The sequence below is a fragment of the Cervus canadensis genome, chromosome 14 (genome assembly GCF_019320065.1).
Source record: "Cervus canadensis isolate Bull #8, Minnesota chromosome 14, ASM1932006v1, whole genome shotgun sequence".
Taxonomy (NCBI): domain Eukaryota; kingdom Metazoa; phylum Chordata; class Mammalia; order Artiodactyla; family Cervidae; genus Cervus; species Cervus canadensis.
Window position 1 is genome coordinate 19,579,126 of NC_057399.1, and position 18,154 is coordinate 19,597,279.

The 18,154-nt window shown below is 40.4% G+C and overlaps 2 protein-coding genes across 4 annotated transcripts in view; one reads left to right on the forward strand and one right to left on the reverse strand.

Annotated features, from left to right (window-relative positions):
* The window catches only part of VPS13A (vacuolar protein sorting 13 homolog A), a 278,381-nt gene that overhangs the window by 134,483 nt on the left and 125,744 nt on the right, over positions 1–18,154 (reverse strand). For all 3 annotated transcript variants that reach the window (XM_043486532.1, XM_043486531.1, XM_043486533.1), the window contains exon 34: positions 5,319–5,466. In XM_043486532.1, coding sequence (XP_043342467.1) covers positions 5,319–5,466 — 148 coding nt within the window. The remainder of the gene's footprint in view (positions 1–5,318; positions 5,467–18,154) is intronic.
* On the forward strand, positions 17,284–17,801 carry LOC122452835 (60S acidic ribosomal protein P1-like). The gene has a single exon (XM_043486535.1). The coding sequence runs from the start codon at positions 17,412–17,414 to the stop codon at positions 17,754–17,756; it is 345 nt and encodes a 114-aa protein (XP_043342470.1). The 5' UTR covers positions 17,284–17,411; the 3' UTR covers positions 17,757–17,801.

Here is an 18,154-nt window from a genome sequence, read left to right on the forward strand (position 1 = left end):
GATCTTCTATTTCTTCCTGGTTCAGTTTTTGAAAGTTATACTTTCTAAGAATTTGTCCATTTCATCCAAGTTGTCCATTTTATTGGCATAGAGCTGCTGGTAGTAGTCTCTTATGATCCTTTGTATTTCAGTGTTGTCTGTTGTGATCTCTCCATTTTCATTTCTAATTTTGTTAATTTGGTTCTCCTCTCTTTGCTTCTTAATGAGTCTTGCTAATGGTTTGTCAATTTTGTTTATTTTTCAAAAAACCAGCTTTTAGCTTTGTTGATTTTTGCTATGGTCTCTTTAGTTTCTTTTGCATTTATTTCTGCCCTGATTTTTAAGATTTCTTTCCTTCTGCTAACCCTCGGGTTCTTCATTTCTTCCTTCTCTAATTGCTTTAGGTGTAGAGTTAGGTTATTTATTTGGCTTTTTTCTTGTTTCTTGATGTAAGCCTGTAATGCTATGAACCTTCCCCTTAGCACTGCTTTTACAGTGTCCCATAGGTTTTGGGTTAATCAGAAAGAGAAATTAAGGAACCAATCCCATTCACCATTGCAACAAAATGAATTAAATATCTAGAAATAAACTTAGCTAAGGAGACAAAAGAAGAGTACACAGAAAATTATAAGACACTAATAAAACAAATCAAAGACAACATAAACAGATGGAGAGATATTCCATGTTCCTGGGTAGGAAGAATCAATATTGTGAAAAGGACTATAGTACCAAATGCAATCTACAGATTCAATGTGATCCCTATCAAATTACCAATAACATTTTTCAGAGAACTAGAACAAAAAATTTCACAAGTCATAATGAAACACAAAAGACCTTAAATAGTCAAAGCAGTCTTGAGAAAGAAGAATGGAGCTGGAGGAATCAACCTTCCTGACTTCAGACTATACTACAAAGCTACAGTCATAACGACAGTATGGTACTGGCACAAAAACAGAAACGTAGACCAATGGAACAAGATAGAAAGCCCAGAAATAAACCCATGCACCTATGGGTACCTTATTTTTGACAAATGAGGCAAGAATATAAAAGGGGGTAAAGACAGCCGTTCAATAAATGGTGCTGGGAAACCGCACAGGTACATGTAAAAAAATGAAATTAGAAAAATTCCTAATACCATAAACAAAGACAAACTCAAAATGGATTAAAGACCTAAATGTCAGAAGCTACAATATTTTGTTGAAAGAGTATAGCTATTGTCGTAATGGGCACGTTTACAAAATACAGTTAAATAAAAGTTTTAGAATCAAAAAAAAAAAACAAGAATAAGGACCTAAATGTAAGACCAGAAATTATAAAACTCTTAGAGCAAAACACAGGGAGGACACTCAATGACATAAATCAAAGAAAGATCCTCCATGACCCACCAATTAGAGTAATGGGAATAAAAACAAAGTAAACAAGTGGGACCTGATTAACCTTAAAAGCTTTTGCACAGCAAAGGAAACTATAAGCAAGGTAAAACTCAACCCTCAGAATGGGAGAAAATAAAAGCAAATGAAACAACAAACGATTAGCTATCCAAAATATACAAGTAGCTCATACAACTCAATGCTAGAAAAACAAACAACCCAATCAAAAAGTGGCAGAAAGACCTAAAGAGACTTTTCGCCAAGGAATATATACAGACAGCTAACACACACATGAAAAGATGCTGAATATGGCACATTATTAGAGAAATGCAAATCAAAACTACAGTGAGGTATCACCTCACACGGGTCAGATGGGCCATCATCAAAAATCTGCAAACAATAAATGCTGGAGAGGATCTGGGGACAAGGGAACACTCTTGCCCTGCTGGTGGGAATGTAAATGGATACAGTCACTATGGAGGACGGTATGGAGATTCCTTAAAAAAAAAAACTAGGAATAAACATACCATATGACCCAGCAATCCCACTCCTAGGCATATATCCTAAGGAAAGCAAAACTGAAAAAGACACATGTATTCCACTGCTCACTGTAGCACTACTTACAATAGCTAGAACATGAAAGCAACCTAGATGTCCATCAACAGATGAATGGATAAAGAAGTTGTGGCACATATACAAAATGGAATATTACTCAGCCAGAAAAGAGAACACATTTGAGTCAGTTCTAATGAGATGGATGAACCTAGAATCTATTATACAGGGTGAAGAAAGTCAGAAAGACAAAGATAAACATCGTATTCTCACACACATATATGGAATGTAGAAAAATGGTACTGAAGAATTTATTCTCCAAGGCAAACCATTCGATATCACAGTAATCCAAGTCTATGCCCTGACCAGTAACACTGAAGAAGCTAAAGTTGAACAGTTCTATGAAGACCTACAAGACCTTCTAGAACTAACACCTAAAAACGATGTCCTTTTCATTACAGGGGACTGGAATGCAAAAGTAGGAAGTCAAGAAACACTTGGAGAAACAGGCAAATTTGGCCTTGGAGTACAGAAGGAAGCAGGGCAAAGGTTAAAAGAGTTTTGCCAAGAGAACACACTGGTCATTGCAAACACCCTCTTCCAACGACACAAGAGAAGACTCTACACATGGACATTACCAGATGGTCAACATCGAAATCAGACTGATTATATTCCTTGCAGCCAAAGATGGAGAAGCTCTATACAGTTAGCAAAAACAAGCCCGGGAGCTGACTGTGGCGCAGATCATGAACTCCTTACTGCCAAATTCAGACTTAAATTGAAGAAAGTGTGAAAAACCCCTAGACCATTCAGGTATGACCTAAATCAAATCCCTTATCATTATACAGTGGAAGTGAGAAATAGATTTACGGGACTAGACCTGATAGACAGAGTGCCTGATGAACTAAAGAAAGAGGTCCATGACACTGTACAGGAGACAGGGATCAAGAACATCCCCAATAAAAAGAAATGCAAAAAAGCAAAATGGCATTCTGAAGAGGACTTACAAACAGCTGTAAAAAGAAAAGAAATGAAAAGGAAAGGAGAAAAGGAAAGATATACCCATTTGAATGCAGAGTTCCAAAGAATAGCAAGAAGAGATAAGAAAGCCTTTTTCAGTGATCAATGAAAAGAAATAGAGGAAAACAACAGAATGGGAAAGACTAGAGATCTCTTCAAGAAAATCAGAGATACCAAGGGAACATTTCATGCAAGGATGGGCTCAATAAAGGACAGAAATGGTATGGACCTGACAGAAGCAGAAGATATTAACAGGTGGCAAGAAAACACAGAAGAACTGTACAAAAAAGATCTTCACAACCCAGATAATCATGATGGTGCGATCATTCACCTACAGCCAGACATCCTGGAATGCAAAGTCAAGTGGGCCTTAGGAAGCATCACTACAAACAAAGCTAGTGCAGGTGATGGAATTCCAGCTGAGCTATATCAAATCATAAAGGATGATGCTGTGAAAGTCCTGCATTCAATATGCCAGTAAATCTGGAAACCTCAGCAGTGGCCACAGGACTGGAAAAGGTCAGTTTTCATTCCAATCCCAAAGAATGGCAATGCCAAAGAATGCTCAAATAATTGCACAACTGCACTCATCTCACATGCTAGTAAAATAATGCTCGAAATTCTCCAAGCCAGTCTTCAGCAATACATGAACCGTGAACTTCCAGAAGTTCAAGCTGGTTTTAGAAAAGGCAGAGGAACCAGAGACCAAATTACCAACATCCACTGGATCATTGAAAAAGCAGAAGAATTTCAGAAAAACATAGATTTCTGCTTTACTCACTATGCCAAAGCCTTTGACTGCGTGGATCACAATAAACTGTGGAAAATTTCGAAAGAGATGGGAATACCAGACCACATGACCTGCCTCTTGAGAAACCTGTATGCAGGTCAGGAAGCAACAGTTAGAACTGGTCATGGAACAACAGACTGGTTCCAAATAGGAAAAGGACTGGTTCCAAATAGGAAAAGGAGTACGTCAAGGCTGTATATTGTCACCATGCTTATTTAACTTATATGCAGAGTACATCATGAGAAACGCTGGGCTAGAAGAAGCACAAGCTGGAATCAAGATTGCCGGGAGAAATATCAATAACCTCAGATATGCAGATGACACCACCCTTATGGCAGAAAGTGAAGAGGAACTAAAAAGCCTCTTGATGAAAGTGAAAGAGGAGAGTGAAAAAGTTTGGCTTAAAGCTCAACATTCAGAAAACTAAGATCATGGCATCTGGTCCCATCACTTCATGGCAAATAGATGGGGAAACAGTGGAAACAATGGCTGACTGTTTTTCTGGATCCAAAATCACTGCGGATGGTGACTGAAGCCATGAAATTAAAAGATGCTTTACTCCTTGGAAGGAAAGTTATGATCAACCTAGACAGCATATTGAAAAGCAGAGACATTACTTTGTCAACAAAGGTCCATCTAGTCAAGGCTATGGTTTTTCCAGTAGTCATGTATGGATGTGAGAGTTGGACTATAAGGAAAGTTGAGCGCCAAAGAATTGATGTTTTTCAACTGTGGTGTTGGAGAAGACTCTTGAGAGTCCCTTGGACCAAAGAGATCCAACCAGTCCATCCTAAAGGAGATCAGTCCTAGGTGTTCACTGGAGGGACTGATGTCGAAGCTGAAACTCCAATACTTTGGCCACTGATGCAAAGAGCTGACTCATTTGACAAGACCCTGACGCTGGGAAAGATTGAGGGCAGGAGGAGAACAGGACGACACAGGACGAGATGGTTGGATGGCATCACCAACTCAATGGACATGACTTTGGGTGCACTCTGGGAGTCAGTGATGGACAGGGGGGCCTGGCGTGCTGCAGTTCATGGGGTCACAAAGAGTTGGACGCGACTGAGCGACTGAACTGAACTGAATGGAGAAACAGACATAGAAAATAAACTCATGGACATGGGGAGAGGGGAGAAGAAGATGAGATTTATGGAAAGAGCAAGAAGGTTACTTACATTACCATATGTAAAATAGAGAGCCAATGGTAATCTGTTGTATAGCTCAGGAAACTCGAAAAGGGGCTCTGTATCAACCTAGAGGGACGGGATGCTAAGGGAATTGGGAGGTAAATTCAAAAGGGAGCAGATACATGTATACCTATGACTGATTCATGTTGAGATTTGACAGAAAACAACGAAATTCTCTAATGTAATTATCCATCAATTAAAAAATAAATATTTTTTAAATGATAAAAAATCTTAAAAGATCAACATCCAATGCATTCTAGGCTATACACATGAGCTACTATCTCTTTTCTAACCAAAATATTTTTACATAACTTGTACATACAAAATGACTTATGTCCCCAAACAATAATTTTTTTTTTTTTCCAAACAATAATTTTTAACCAACAAAAGATACATCATTAAGAATTCAGAAGTTACCTCCATGGGCTTTAGCTGAGCATTTACATTGAAACAAGGAACTTCCTGGAACCACTCCCACGATAAATTTCGCTCAACCATCACCTCAAGATTTAATGGCAATAGTAGATCCAGTACTTCCTGATATGCATCATTAATATATTGAGTCCTATGAGTAGAAATAAAATTGTTTTGAATAAATTTCATACAGTATCAGAAAAAAATTAATAATTTTATATATAACTAATATAAATCAATAATTTTTTGTGTGTTCAGAGGAAAATAGAATCAAATAGTCTTTCCATGTAAAATGAGAGACATTCCACCTCCCTAGAAACCTAGGTGACTTTTCTCTGAGTTGAAGTTCTCTGTGTTGAAGAAAAATAAAACTTTTAAATAGGATTTTTATAATATATTAAAAAGTGCCAAATACACATGTTGGACAATAAACTCTTAAAATGAGAATTATCCCTATATAAAACATAAAATACATTATACAAGACATTAACATGAAAACATTTAAATTCACAGATTTACACATGTCAAAAGATTACTACCTATCCCCTTACTTTATAAGAAACTATTTTGCAAATATGAAATTTCTATTTTTGCAGATCAAATACAGTTGAATATGTACAATTTTATATTAAGGTGAACCATATTTGCCTTTCCAAGTCCGTGTAAGGGTAGAACTGATGCTTAGGAATTATGAAAAGAGTAGTTGGTTACCAAACGCCTTTCAACTGACATGAGACCAAAGCAGCCTCCAAATATACCTTCAAATGACAACCTCAAAGTGGTCCTCCTCAATAACACATCTACACTTTAACTGGTAGCAACTGTGTGGCGCTGGCATGGCGGCTGCGTGGCGCTGGAGCAGTGGTGAGGAGACACCCCACAACCAAGGTCAGAGAAACCCCAGCAAGACGGGAGGCGCTGGAGTGGCCGTGAGAAGACACTGCACAACCAAGGTCAGAGAAACCCCAGCAAGACGGGAGGCGCTGGAGTGGCTATGAAGAGACACCCCACAACCAAGGTCAGAGAAACCCCAGCAAGACGGGAGGCGCTAGAGTGGCCGTGAGGAGACACCCCACATCCAAGGTCAGAGAAACCCCAGCAAGACGGTAGGCGCTGGAGTGGCGGCCGTGAGGAGACACCCCACAACCAAGGTCAGAGAAACCCCAGCAAGACGGGAGGTGCTGGAGTGGCCGTGAGGAGACACCCCACATCCAAGATCAGAGAAACCCCAGCAAGATGGGAGGCGCTGGAGTGGCGGCCGTGTGGTGCTGGAGTGGCTGTGAGGGGACAGCCCACGCCCAAGGGCAAAGAGAAGGCCCAGAAAAACAGTAGGAGAGGCGAATTCGTGTTTAGAATCAAACCCCATTCCCACCAGAGACGCTCAGAGGGCTCAAACAACCTTGTGCGCACCCGGACCCAGGGTCCCCACAGAAACAGTCAGAGCTGTGTTTGAGCGGCTCCTGTGGAGGTGCGGTCAGCAGTGGACTGCCGCAGGGACTGGGGCGCTGGGTGCACCACACTTGGGAACTAAGCCCTCTTAGAGAAGGTCACCACTGACCCCACCATAAAGCTGCCAGAACTTGCACAGGACTGGGAGTAAGACTCTTGGTGGGCACACACAGAACCTTTGTGCACCAGGACTCAGGAGAAATGAGCAGTGACCCCCAGGAGACTGACCCAGACTTGCCCAGAGTGTCCAGGCGTCTCCAGCAGAGGCGTGGGTCGCTGGTGGCCTGCTTCAGGGTTGCAGGCAGTGAGTGTAGCAGTACGTGCGCAGGATCTTCTGAAGGAGGTGGCCATTATCTTCACTACCTCCACCATAGTTTGGGCCCAGGTAAATAGCAGGGAGGGAACACAGCTCCACCCATCAACAGAAAATTGGATTAAAGATTGACTGAGCATGGCCTGCCTATCAGAACAGACCCAGTTTCCCCCTCAGTCAGTCTCTCCCATCAGGAAGCTGCCATAAGCCTCTTAATCTTCTCCATCAGAGGGCAGACAGACTGACAACCACAATCATAGAAAACTAACCAATCTGATCACATGGACCACAGCCTGTCTAACTGAATGAAACTATGAGCCACGCCCTGTAGGGCCACCCAAGACAGACAGAACATGGTGCAGAGTTCTGACAAAATGTGGTCCACTGGAGAAGGGAATGGCAAACCACTTCAGTACTCCTGCCTTGAGAACCCCATGAACAGTATGAAAACACAAGAAGATAGGACACTGAAAGAGGAACTCCCCAGGTCGATAGGTGCCCAATGTGCTACTGGAGATCAGTGGAAAAATAACTCCAGAAAGAATGAACAGAAGGAGCTAAAGCAAAAACAACACACAGTTGTAGATGTGACTGGTGATAGAAGCAAAGTCCAATGCTGTAAAGAGTAATACTGTATACAAACCTGGAACGTTAGGTCCATGAATCTTGCAAGGCATACCAGAAGTGGTCAAACAGGAGACAGCAAGAGTGACCATTGATATTTTAGCAATCAGCAAACTAAAATGGACTGGAATGGGTGAATTTAACTCAGATGACCATTATATCTACTACTTTGGGCAAGAATCACTTAGAAGAAATGGAGTAGTAAACAAAAGAGTCCAAAATGTAGTACTTAGATGAAATATCAAAAATGACAGAATAATCTCTGTTCTTTTCCAAGGTAAAGCATTCAATACCACAGTAATCCAAGTCTATGCCCTGACCAGTAATGCTGAAGAAGCTGAAGCTGAATGGTTTTATGAAGACCTACATGACCTTCTAGAACTAACACCCAAAAAAGATGTCCTTTTCATTATAGAGGACTGGAGTGCAAAAGTAGGAAGTCAAGAAACACTTGGAGAAACAGGCAAATTTGGCCTTGGAGTACAGAAGGAAGCAGGGCAAAGGCTAATATAGAGTTTTGCCAAGAGTATGCACTGGTCATAGCAAACACCCTCTTCCAACAACACAAGAGAAGACTCTACACATGGATATCACCAGATGGTCAACATGGATATGAAATTGATGATATTCTTTGCAGCCAAAGATGGAGAAGCTCTATACAGTTAGCAAAAAGAAGACCGGGAGCTGACTGTGGTGCAGATCATGAACTTCTTACTGCCAAATTCAGACTTAAATTTTTAAGACAGTGGGGAAAACCACTAGACCATTCAGGTACGACCTAAACAAATCCCTTATCATTATACAGTTGAAGTGACAAATAGATGCAAAGGATTAGACCTAATAGACACAGTGCCTGAAGAACTATGGACAGAGGTTCATGACCGTTGTGTAGGGGGCAGGGATCAAGACCATCCCCAAGAAAAAGAGATGCAAAAAAGCAAAATGGCTGTCTGAAGACGCCTTACAAATAGCTGTGAAAAGAAGAGAAACAAAAGGCAAAGGAGAAAAGGAAAGATATACCCATTTGAATGCAGAGTTCCAAAGAATAGCAAAGAGAAATAAGAAAGCCTTCCTCGGTGATCAGTGCAAAGAAATAGAGGAAAACAACAGAATGGGAAAGACTAGAGATCTCTTCAAGAAAATCAGAGATACCAAGGGAACATTTCATGCAAGGATGGGCTCAATAAAGGACAGAAATGGTATGGACCTGACAGAAGCAGAAGATATTAAGAAGAGGTAATATACATGTTTCGATGCTATATATTACCTCTTCTTAATATCTTCTGCTTCTGTTAGGTCCATACCATTTCTGTCCTTTATTGAGCTCATCTTTGGATGAAATATTCCCTTATTATCTAGGGTGAAACAGATCACCAGCCCAGGCTGGATGCATGAGACAAATGCTCAGGCCTGGTGCACTGGGAAGACCCAGAGGAATCGGGTGGAGAGGGAGGTGGGAGGGGGGATCGGGATGGGGAATACATGTAAATCCAGGGCTGATTCATGTCAATATATGACAAAAACCACTACAATATTGTAAAGTAATTAGCCTCCAACTGATAAAAATAAAAGAAAAAAAAAAGAAGAGGTAGCAAGAATACACAGAAGAACTATACAAAAAAGATCTTCATGACCCAGATAATCATGATGGTATGATCACTCACCTAGAGCCAGACATCCTGAAATGAGAAGCCAAGTGGGCCTTAGGAAGCATCACTACGAACAAAGCTAGTGGAGGTGATGGAATTCCAGTTGAGCTATTTCAAATCTTAAAAGATGATGCTGTGAAACTCCTGCACTCAAAATGCCAACAAATTTGGAAAACTCAGCTGTGGCCATAGGACTGGAAAAGGTCAGTTTTCATTCCAATCCCAAAGAAAGGCAATGCCAAAGAATGCTCAAATTACTGCACAATTGCACTCATCTCATATGCTAGTAAAGTAATGCTCAATCTTCTCCAAGCCAGGCTTCAATAGTATGTAAACCATGAACTTCCAGAAGTTCAAGCTGGTTTTAGAAAAGGCAGAGGAACCAGAGATCAAATTGCCAACATCCGCTGGATCATCGAAAAAGCAAGAGAGTTCCAGAAAAACATCTATTTCTGCTTTATTGACTATGCCAAAGCCTGTGACTGTGTGGATCACCACAAAGTGTGTGGAAAATTCCGAAAGAGATGGGAATACCAGACCAACTGACCTGCGTCTTGAGAAAGCTGTATTTCTCAAGGTCAGACCAGAAAGCAACAGTTAGAAGTGGACATGGAACAACAGACTGGTTCCAAATAGGAAAAGGAGTACGTCAAGGCTGTATACTGCCACCCTGCTTATTTAACTTATACGCAGAGCACATCATGAGAAATGCTGGGCTGGAAGAAGCACAAGCTAGAATCAAGACTGCCATGAGAAATATCAATAACCTCAGATATGCAGATGACACCACCCTTATGGGAGAAAGCAGAGGAACTAAAGAGGCCCTTCATGAAAGTAAAAGAGCAAAGTGAAAAAGTTGGCTTAAACATTTAGAAAACATTTAGAAAACTAAGATCATGGTATCTGGTCCCATCACTTCATGGCAAATAGGTGGGAAACAGTAGAAAGAGTGACAGACATTTTTTGAGGGGTCTCCAAAATCGCTGCAGATGATGATTACAGCCATGAAATTAAAAGACGCTTACTCCTTGGAAGGAAAGTTATGACCAACCTAGACAGCATGTTAAAAAGCAGAGACACTACTTTGCCAACAAAGGTCCATCCAGTCAAGACTATGGTTTTTCCAGTAGCCATGTGTAGATGTGAGAGTTGGACTATAAGAAAAGCTGAGTGCTGAAGAATTGATGCTTTTGAACTGTGGTGTTGGAGAAGACTCTTGAGAGTCCCTTGGACTGAGGAGATCCTACCAGTCCATCCTAAAGTAAATTAGTCCTGAATACTCACTGGAAGGACTGATATTGAAGCTGAAACTTCAATACTTTGGCCACCTGATGTGAAGAGCTGACTCATTTGATAAGACCCAGATGCCAGGAAAGATTGAAGGCGGGTTGAGAAGGGGACGAACGAGTATTAGGTGGTTGGATGGCATCATCGACTCAAAAGACATGAGTTTCAGTAAATTCCGGGAGTTGGTGATAGAAAGGGAGGCCTGACTTGCTGCAGTCCTGGGGTTGCAGAGAGTCAGACACGACTGAGTGACTGAACTGGTAGCAAATCCCAAATTCTTTCCTGGGGAATGAAATTATAGCTGCAGAATTTAGATTATCACTTATGCTACTGAGAGATATTAGAGTCACCAGGGACCTCCTAGAATTCCTAGCAGCTTCCCTGGTGGGTCAGACAGCAAAGAGTCTGCCTGCAATGCAGGAGAGCCAGGTTCCAAAGATCCCCACTCTAGTATTCTTGCCTGGAGAATTCAGTGGACAGAGAGGTCTGGAGGGGTACAGTTCACTGGGTCACAGAGAGTCAGACACAACTGAGCAACTAACAGGGTCATAGGGTAACGTTTTACTTATCTTTTATGCATCCTTGCAATCTCCTTTAACGGTATCAAGTAGCGGAATCTAAAAGCTCTAAGGGGATATTACATTTTTAATACAATTTTAAGAAGTGAATATTAAAATATATAAGTCATTAAGTCAACCTGATATTGTTAAAAAAATATGCTGCTTCTAATTCTTCACTATAATAAATAATAACACTTGGATCATTATCTTCATACATCTCTGAGTAAATTTCTTCTTGACTAATTTCAAGAAATATTAACTGCTGTGTCAAAAGATTACTTCATCTGGAAAAAGTTTTTCTTACCAGTACTACCCAAACTTTGGAAGAGGTCAATTTTCATTCCAATTCCAAAAAAAGGCAGTGCCAAAGAATGCTCAAACTACTGCACAATTGCACTCATCTCACGTGCTAGTAAAGTAACGCTCAAAATTCTCCAAGCCAGGCTTCAGCAATATGTGAACCATGAACTTCCAGATGTTCAAGCTGGTTTTAGAAAAGGCAAAGGAACCAGAGATCAAATTGCCAACATCTGCTGGATCATTGAAAAAGCAAGAGAGTTCCAGAAAAACATCTATTTCTGTTTTATTGACTATGCCAAAGCCTTTGACTCTGTGGATCACAAGAAACTGTGGAAAATTCCGAAAGAGATGGGAATACCAGACCACATGACCTGCCTCTTGAGAAACCTGTATGCAGGTCAGGAAGCAACAGTTAGAACTGGTCATGGAACAACAGACTGGTTCCAAATAGGAAAAGGAGTACGTCAAGGCTGTATATTGTCACCATGCTTATTTAACTTATGTGCAGGGTACATCATGAGAAATGCTGGGCTGGAGGAAGCACAAGCTGGAATCAAGATTGCCGGGAGAAATATCAATAACCTCAGATATGCAGATGACACCACCCTTATGGCAGAAAGTCAAGAGGAACTAAAAAGCCTCTTGATGAAAGTGAAAGAGGAGAGTGAAAAAGTTGGCTCAACATTCAGAAAACTAAGATCATGGCATCTTGTCCCATCACTTCATGGCAAATAGATGGGGAAACAGTGCAAACAGTGGCTGACTGTATTTTTCTGGGCTCCAAAATCACTGCAGATGGTGACTGCAGCCATGAAATTAAAAGAAGGAAAGTTATGACGGACCTAGACAGCCTATTAAAAAGCAGAGACATTACTTTGCCAACAAAGGTCTGTCTAGTCAAGGGCATGGTTTTTCCAGTGGTCATGTATGGACGTGAGAGTCGGACTATAAAGAAAGCTGAATGCCGAAGAATTGATGCTTTTGAACTGTGGTGTTGGAGAAGACTCTTGAGAGCCCCTTGGACTGCAAGGAGATCCAACCAGTCCATCCTAAAGGAGATCAGTCCTGGGTGTTCATTGTAAGGACTGATGCTGAAGCTGAAACTCCAATACTTTGGCCACCTGATGCGAAGAGTTGACTCATTTGTAAAGACCCTGATGCTGGGAAAGATTGAGGGTAGGAGACGGGGACGACAGAGGATGAGATGGTTGGATGGCATCACCGACACAACAGACATGGGTTTGCGTGGACTCTGGGAGTTGGTGATGGACAGAGAGGCCTGGCATGCTGCAATTCACGGGGTCGTAAAAAGTCAGACACAACTGAGTGACTGAACTGAACTGAACCTTTCCTGTGTAATACCACAAGCATCCTGAGTTTTACTACCACTTTATATAGTTATTTTAAACTTTTTATTTTGTATTGGTGTACAGCTGATAAACAATGTTGTGACAGTTTCAGGTGAACAGAGAGGGAACCCAGCCATCATACACATGTATCCATGCTCCCATCCAGGCTGCCACCCACCACTGAGTGGATTCCATGTGCTGTACAGTAGATCCTTGCTGGTTATCCATTTCAAACATAACAGTGTATAGGTGTCAATCCCAAACTCCCCAGCCATCCCTTTCCCCATTCGCCTCCCTAGCAACCATAAGTTCATTCTCTAAGTCTGTGAGTTGCTTGCTGTTTTGCAAATAAGTCCATTTGTATTTTTCATTTTTAAATTCCACATTGAAGGGATGTCATGCAATATTTCTCCTTATTTGTCTGACTTTCTTCACTCAGTTTGACAATCTCTAGGTCCATCCATGTTGCTGCAAATGGCATTATTTCTTTTTAATGACTCTTCTATCACTCTTTAATATACATTTAATAGGTCACTGTCTGTCTGTAGTTTCAAATAGAATGATTCATGAGGGTAGGGAATATATCTTATTCTTTGATGTACTGTCAGTAGCTGGCTCAGATGATAACAACATGACATGTACTCTTTAATTATTTGCTAAATTCAAGAAAGGGAATCAATATATAAATTTATAAACAACATATAAGAATATCTATCTCCCTGCACTGAGATTGAGAATTACTGATTATTAAGATCTGCCAAATTTAATAGACAAATAATACTATTTCACTGTATTAATTTTCATTCCTTTGATTACTAATGAAGTTGAACATTTCTATTAGCTGCTGGTGCTGCTGCTGCTAAGTCGCTTCAGTCGTGTCCGATTCTGTGCGACCCCATAGATGGCAGCCCATCAGGCTCCCCTGTCTCTGGGATTCTCCAGGCAAGAATACTGGAGTGGGTTGCCATTTCCTTCTCCAATGCATGAGAGTGAAAAGTGAAAGTGAAGTCGCTCAGTCGTGTCCGACTCTTTGCGACCCCATGGACTGCAGTCCACCAGGCTCCTCCGTTCATGGGATTTTCCAGGCAACAGTACTGGAGTGGGGTGCGATTGCCTTCTCCTTCTATTAGCTAGGTACCAGCTATTATTGTTTCTGAAAAGAATCATTTAGTCTTGTTCTTTACTAATTTTTCAAATTATCTTTTTTCTTACTGCCTTAAAATATCTAAAGATTTTCATTATTTTTTAAAGATGTTGCTAATTATCCTATATGCTAGCATTTGGTTTTGGTAATTAATATTCAGAAACTTATATTTTGAACAGTCAAAGCCAACTGATATTCTTCCCTTATCATTTTCTGTCTGTTTTCAGTGCTTAATTTATCAAGTTTTTCTCTACCATATAACTGGTACTTATGTGTTATCTGTCCTTACCTTTTTAAGATCATTATTGAGATAATTCATATACTATTAACATATGATTCACTCAATTTTAGTTTTTTTATTACTGGGATTATGCTCTCAGGAGATTTTAAATGGCAAACTTACCAAGGAAAATACCCTAAATGCAAAAAAAAAGAAAAAAGGCACACAGAAAAGAACACATGTCTACAGCAGAAGAGCTTACGTAAGAAGGCAGGGTGTTCTTCAACACCTCAGCTGGGAACACAGGCCTTGGAGACTCAAGCTCTGCGCATGCGCAAAAATGACTGTGAAAGTGACATGAATATTGATTTTGGGGTTACACATAAGTTTCAGCAAGCAGAAACACTCACAAATATGGAATGTGTGAATAATGAGCTTGACTGTTACATATGAATAATGGTGATACACACACATGCACCCACACAGTCAGCTGGTGAGTTTTATACTATTTCACTATCTTAATTATTGTAGTGTTATAATATATTTTAGTAGTATTTAATGAAATTTAATATTTTAGTAGTAATTCTAAGGTTGTTATAATTCTTCCATGCCCTATCTCAATTCTTTCTTTCAAAAAATCTTTGCTATATCCTGCCCCCTATTTATATTTCCAGAAAAACTTTACAATAATTCTGAAAGACTTTAAAAGAACTGCTGTTGTGATTTTTTATTGAGTGCATTAAATATACAAAATTAATTTATAAGAAACTGACACCTTTATTAAACTAGATGTAGGAAAATATTCTCTCTACAATTATCTAAGGTTTCTTACTGGCCCTTAGTTAAAATTTACAACTTTCCTTATAGAAGTATTATATATATCTTTTTAAATTTTTATATTACAATTAACATCTTTGCAATAAAGCTATTTCAGGGAAAATGGTTTACTCTATAAACAAGTAACTCTATTTCGAGGAATTCATCTGAAGGAAACATATTACCCGAAAGAAATGAGCAGAAAATCATGTATTGATAAAGAAATCAATCAGCATTATAATGCTACTTAAAACAATGAAAATGAATCAACTTAAGTTTTTAACAACAGGAAAATAGTTTTTTTTTAAATTATAGATTAAAATATTTAGAAAAAATAATGCACTCAAAATGGGGCTTCCCATGTGGCTCAGTGGTCAAGAATCTACCTGCCAATGCAGCAGACTCAGGAGATGTGGATTCAATCCCTGGGTTGGGAAGATCCCCTGGATAGTAAATGGTAACCCATGCCAGTTTTCTTGCCTGAAAAATTTCATGGACAGAGAAGCTTGGCAGGCTACAGTCCATAGGGTCGCAAAGAGTCAGATACAACTGAAGTAACTTAGTACGCACACACAATTTATTCACCCCTTGTAAAAACTGCTCACTATGATACTTCATGTTCCTAGCACAGTGCCTGGGATATATTACATAATTAATAAATACCCAAATATTCAACTGATGGAAATTTATCCTTCTATTTAAGATAAAATAACATGAACTAGATTTACCCTCTTGCCTAAAAGAATTTCTCTCTCTTCCCCTGCAACAAAGACACACATACAAAATATATTAACAAATAATTTTCAAGACAAAGGACATCAGGCAATGGGCAGTGATTACTGAGAAACAAGAAAAAACAAGATGAATCCCATGACTATCCCAACTTCAATTGTTTTGAGATAATTTAAAGGTCATGAAAAAGCAAGAGGGTGGATAAGCCAAGAAATAACCAATAAAAGTCCATGAGTTAAGAAAAGAGCTGAGAATCCAGGGAAACCAAGACAGGTAGAGATTATATGGTAAAATGCCATAGAGGGCAGGGCTACAGAAAAGAACCCCAAAATTTCAGCACTAAATGCATATACAAGAAGAGAAATGCTCAAATCAGTCATCTAAATCACCCCCTACAGAAAATTAGAAGAGAAAAATTAAAATCAAAGGAAGCAGAAGGAATAATAAATATCAAAGCAGGTATTAACGAAAGAGAAAAAAAGAGAAATCCAAAAGCTGGTGCTTTAAAAGCAATAAAACTGAATGTTCAAGAATGGATAACCAGGGAATGGCCACGATGGAGAATAGAAAGATTGGAAGATCACCTGCTCTTAGTGGCACACCAAACTTCAACTATTTACAGAGCAGCACTAATCTCTTCAAAACTAAAGATATAACAAGGATCAAGACAAGTAGAAGGAAGGTAGACACAGTGCAGAAAAGAACCATACCCCCAGGTAGGCCACAAATGGAAGAAGGATCATTATAATTGCAGAAGTTCTCCCCAAGGAACTAGGGGTACAACCCTCCTCATCAGGCTGCCCAATCTAGAGTTCCCAGAATGAGTGGCTTTGAAGACCAGTGGGGCATACTTTTGGCAAAGTCAGAGAGCAGTTGCAAACAGACTCTACTCTTAAAGGGCACAGACTCTCACATGATCTAAGATTAAGGGAAGAAGCAGTAATTTAACAGGAGCCTGGGTGAGATCAACTTGCTATTAGAGAGCCTCCCAGAGAAGCAGGAATCTTCTGGGACTCACCCTGGGGACAGAGACACTGACAGAAGCCATTTTCGGGCCCTTATTCAAACACAAGGGCAATGCTCTAGCAAGCACCATTTTGGAATCCTCTCTCTAGCTCATAACACTGAGACCTTGCCTAACTCACCAGTTAGTAGGTACCAGTCCTGAGACATCCCACATCAAGCAGCTAGCTGAATGTGGGCACAGCTCCACCTACCCGCAGCAGGCCAACACCTATAGGATCCCTTGAGCTCCTAGCTGGCCCAGGAACCAGCTCTGCCACCAGTGGCCCAACACCAGTTCTGGAACCCTTGAGCTCTTCAACCATCCAAATAACGAACCTAGACTCTCCCAACTCTGAAACACCCCAAACACCGCAGCCAGCTTTGTCAGGAACTAGCCCTGCTCAGCAATTCCACTCCTGAATATTTATCCAAACAAAATGAAAAGACTTATTTGAAAGATATACATACCCCTAAGTTCACTGCATTATTTACAACAGTTAAGAAATGGGAACAATCTGCTCTTTCCTCCGCTGCCGCTAAGGTGCTCGGTTCTTCCGAGGAAGCTAAGGCCGTTTTGGGGTGAGGCCCTCACTTCATCCGGCGACTAGCACCGCGCCCAGCAGCCCCCACCTAGCACTCGCCTGCACCATGGCCTCCGTCTCAGAGCTCGCTTGCATCTACACTGCCCTCATTCTGCACGATGATGAAGTGACGGTCACGGAGGATAAGATCAATGCCCTCATTAAAGCAGCCGGTGTAAATGTTGAGCCTTTCTGGCCAGGTTTGTTTGCAAAGGCTTTGGCCAATGTCAACATCAGGAGCCTCATCTGCAATGTGGGGGCTGGTGGACCTGCCCCAGCAGCTGGTGCCGCACCAGCAGGAGGTCCTGCCCCAGCCACCGCTGCTGCCCCAGCTGAGGAGAAGAAAGTAGAAGCAAAGAAAGAAGAATCTGAAGAGTCTGATGATGACATGGGCTTTGGTCTTTTTGACTAAACCTCTTTAGTAACACATTCAAAAAAAAGCTGAGCTGTTAAAAAAAAAAAAAATGGGAACAATCTAAATGTTCATCAGTAGGTAAATGGATATAGAAGATATGGTGTGTGTGTGTGTGTGTGTGTGTGTATACACACACATGCACACAACAAAATATTACTCAACCATTATAAAAAGAATGAAATCTTGTCATTTGTGACAACATGGTGTCCAAGAGGATATTAAATCAGACAGAGAAAGATAAATACCACATGATTTCACTTATATATAGAATTTAAAGAACAAAAGAAACGAACAAACATAACAAAAGAGTCACTGATATAGAGAACAAACAGGTGCTTGCTAGAGAGAAGAGATAGGGGAAGGAGAGAAATAAGTGGAGGAGATTAAGAGGTACA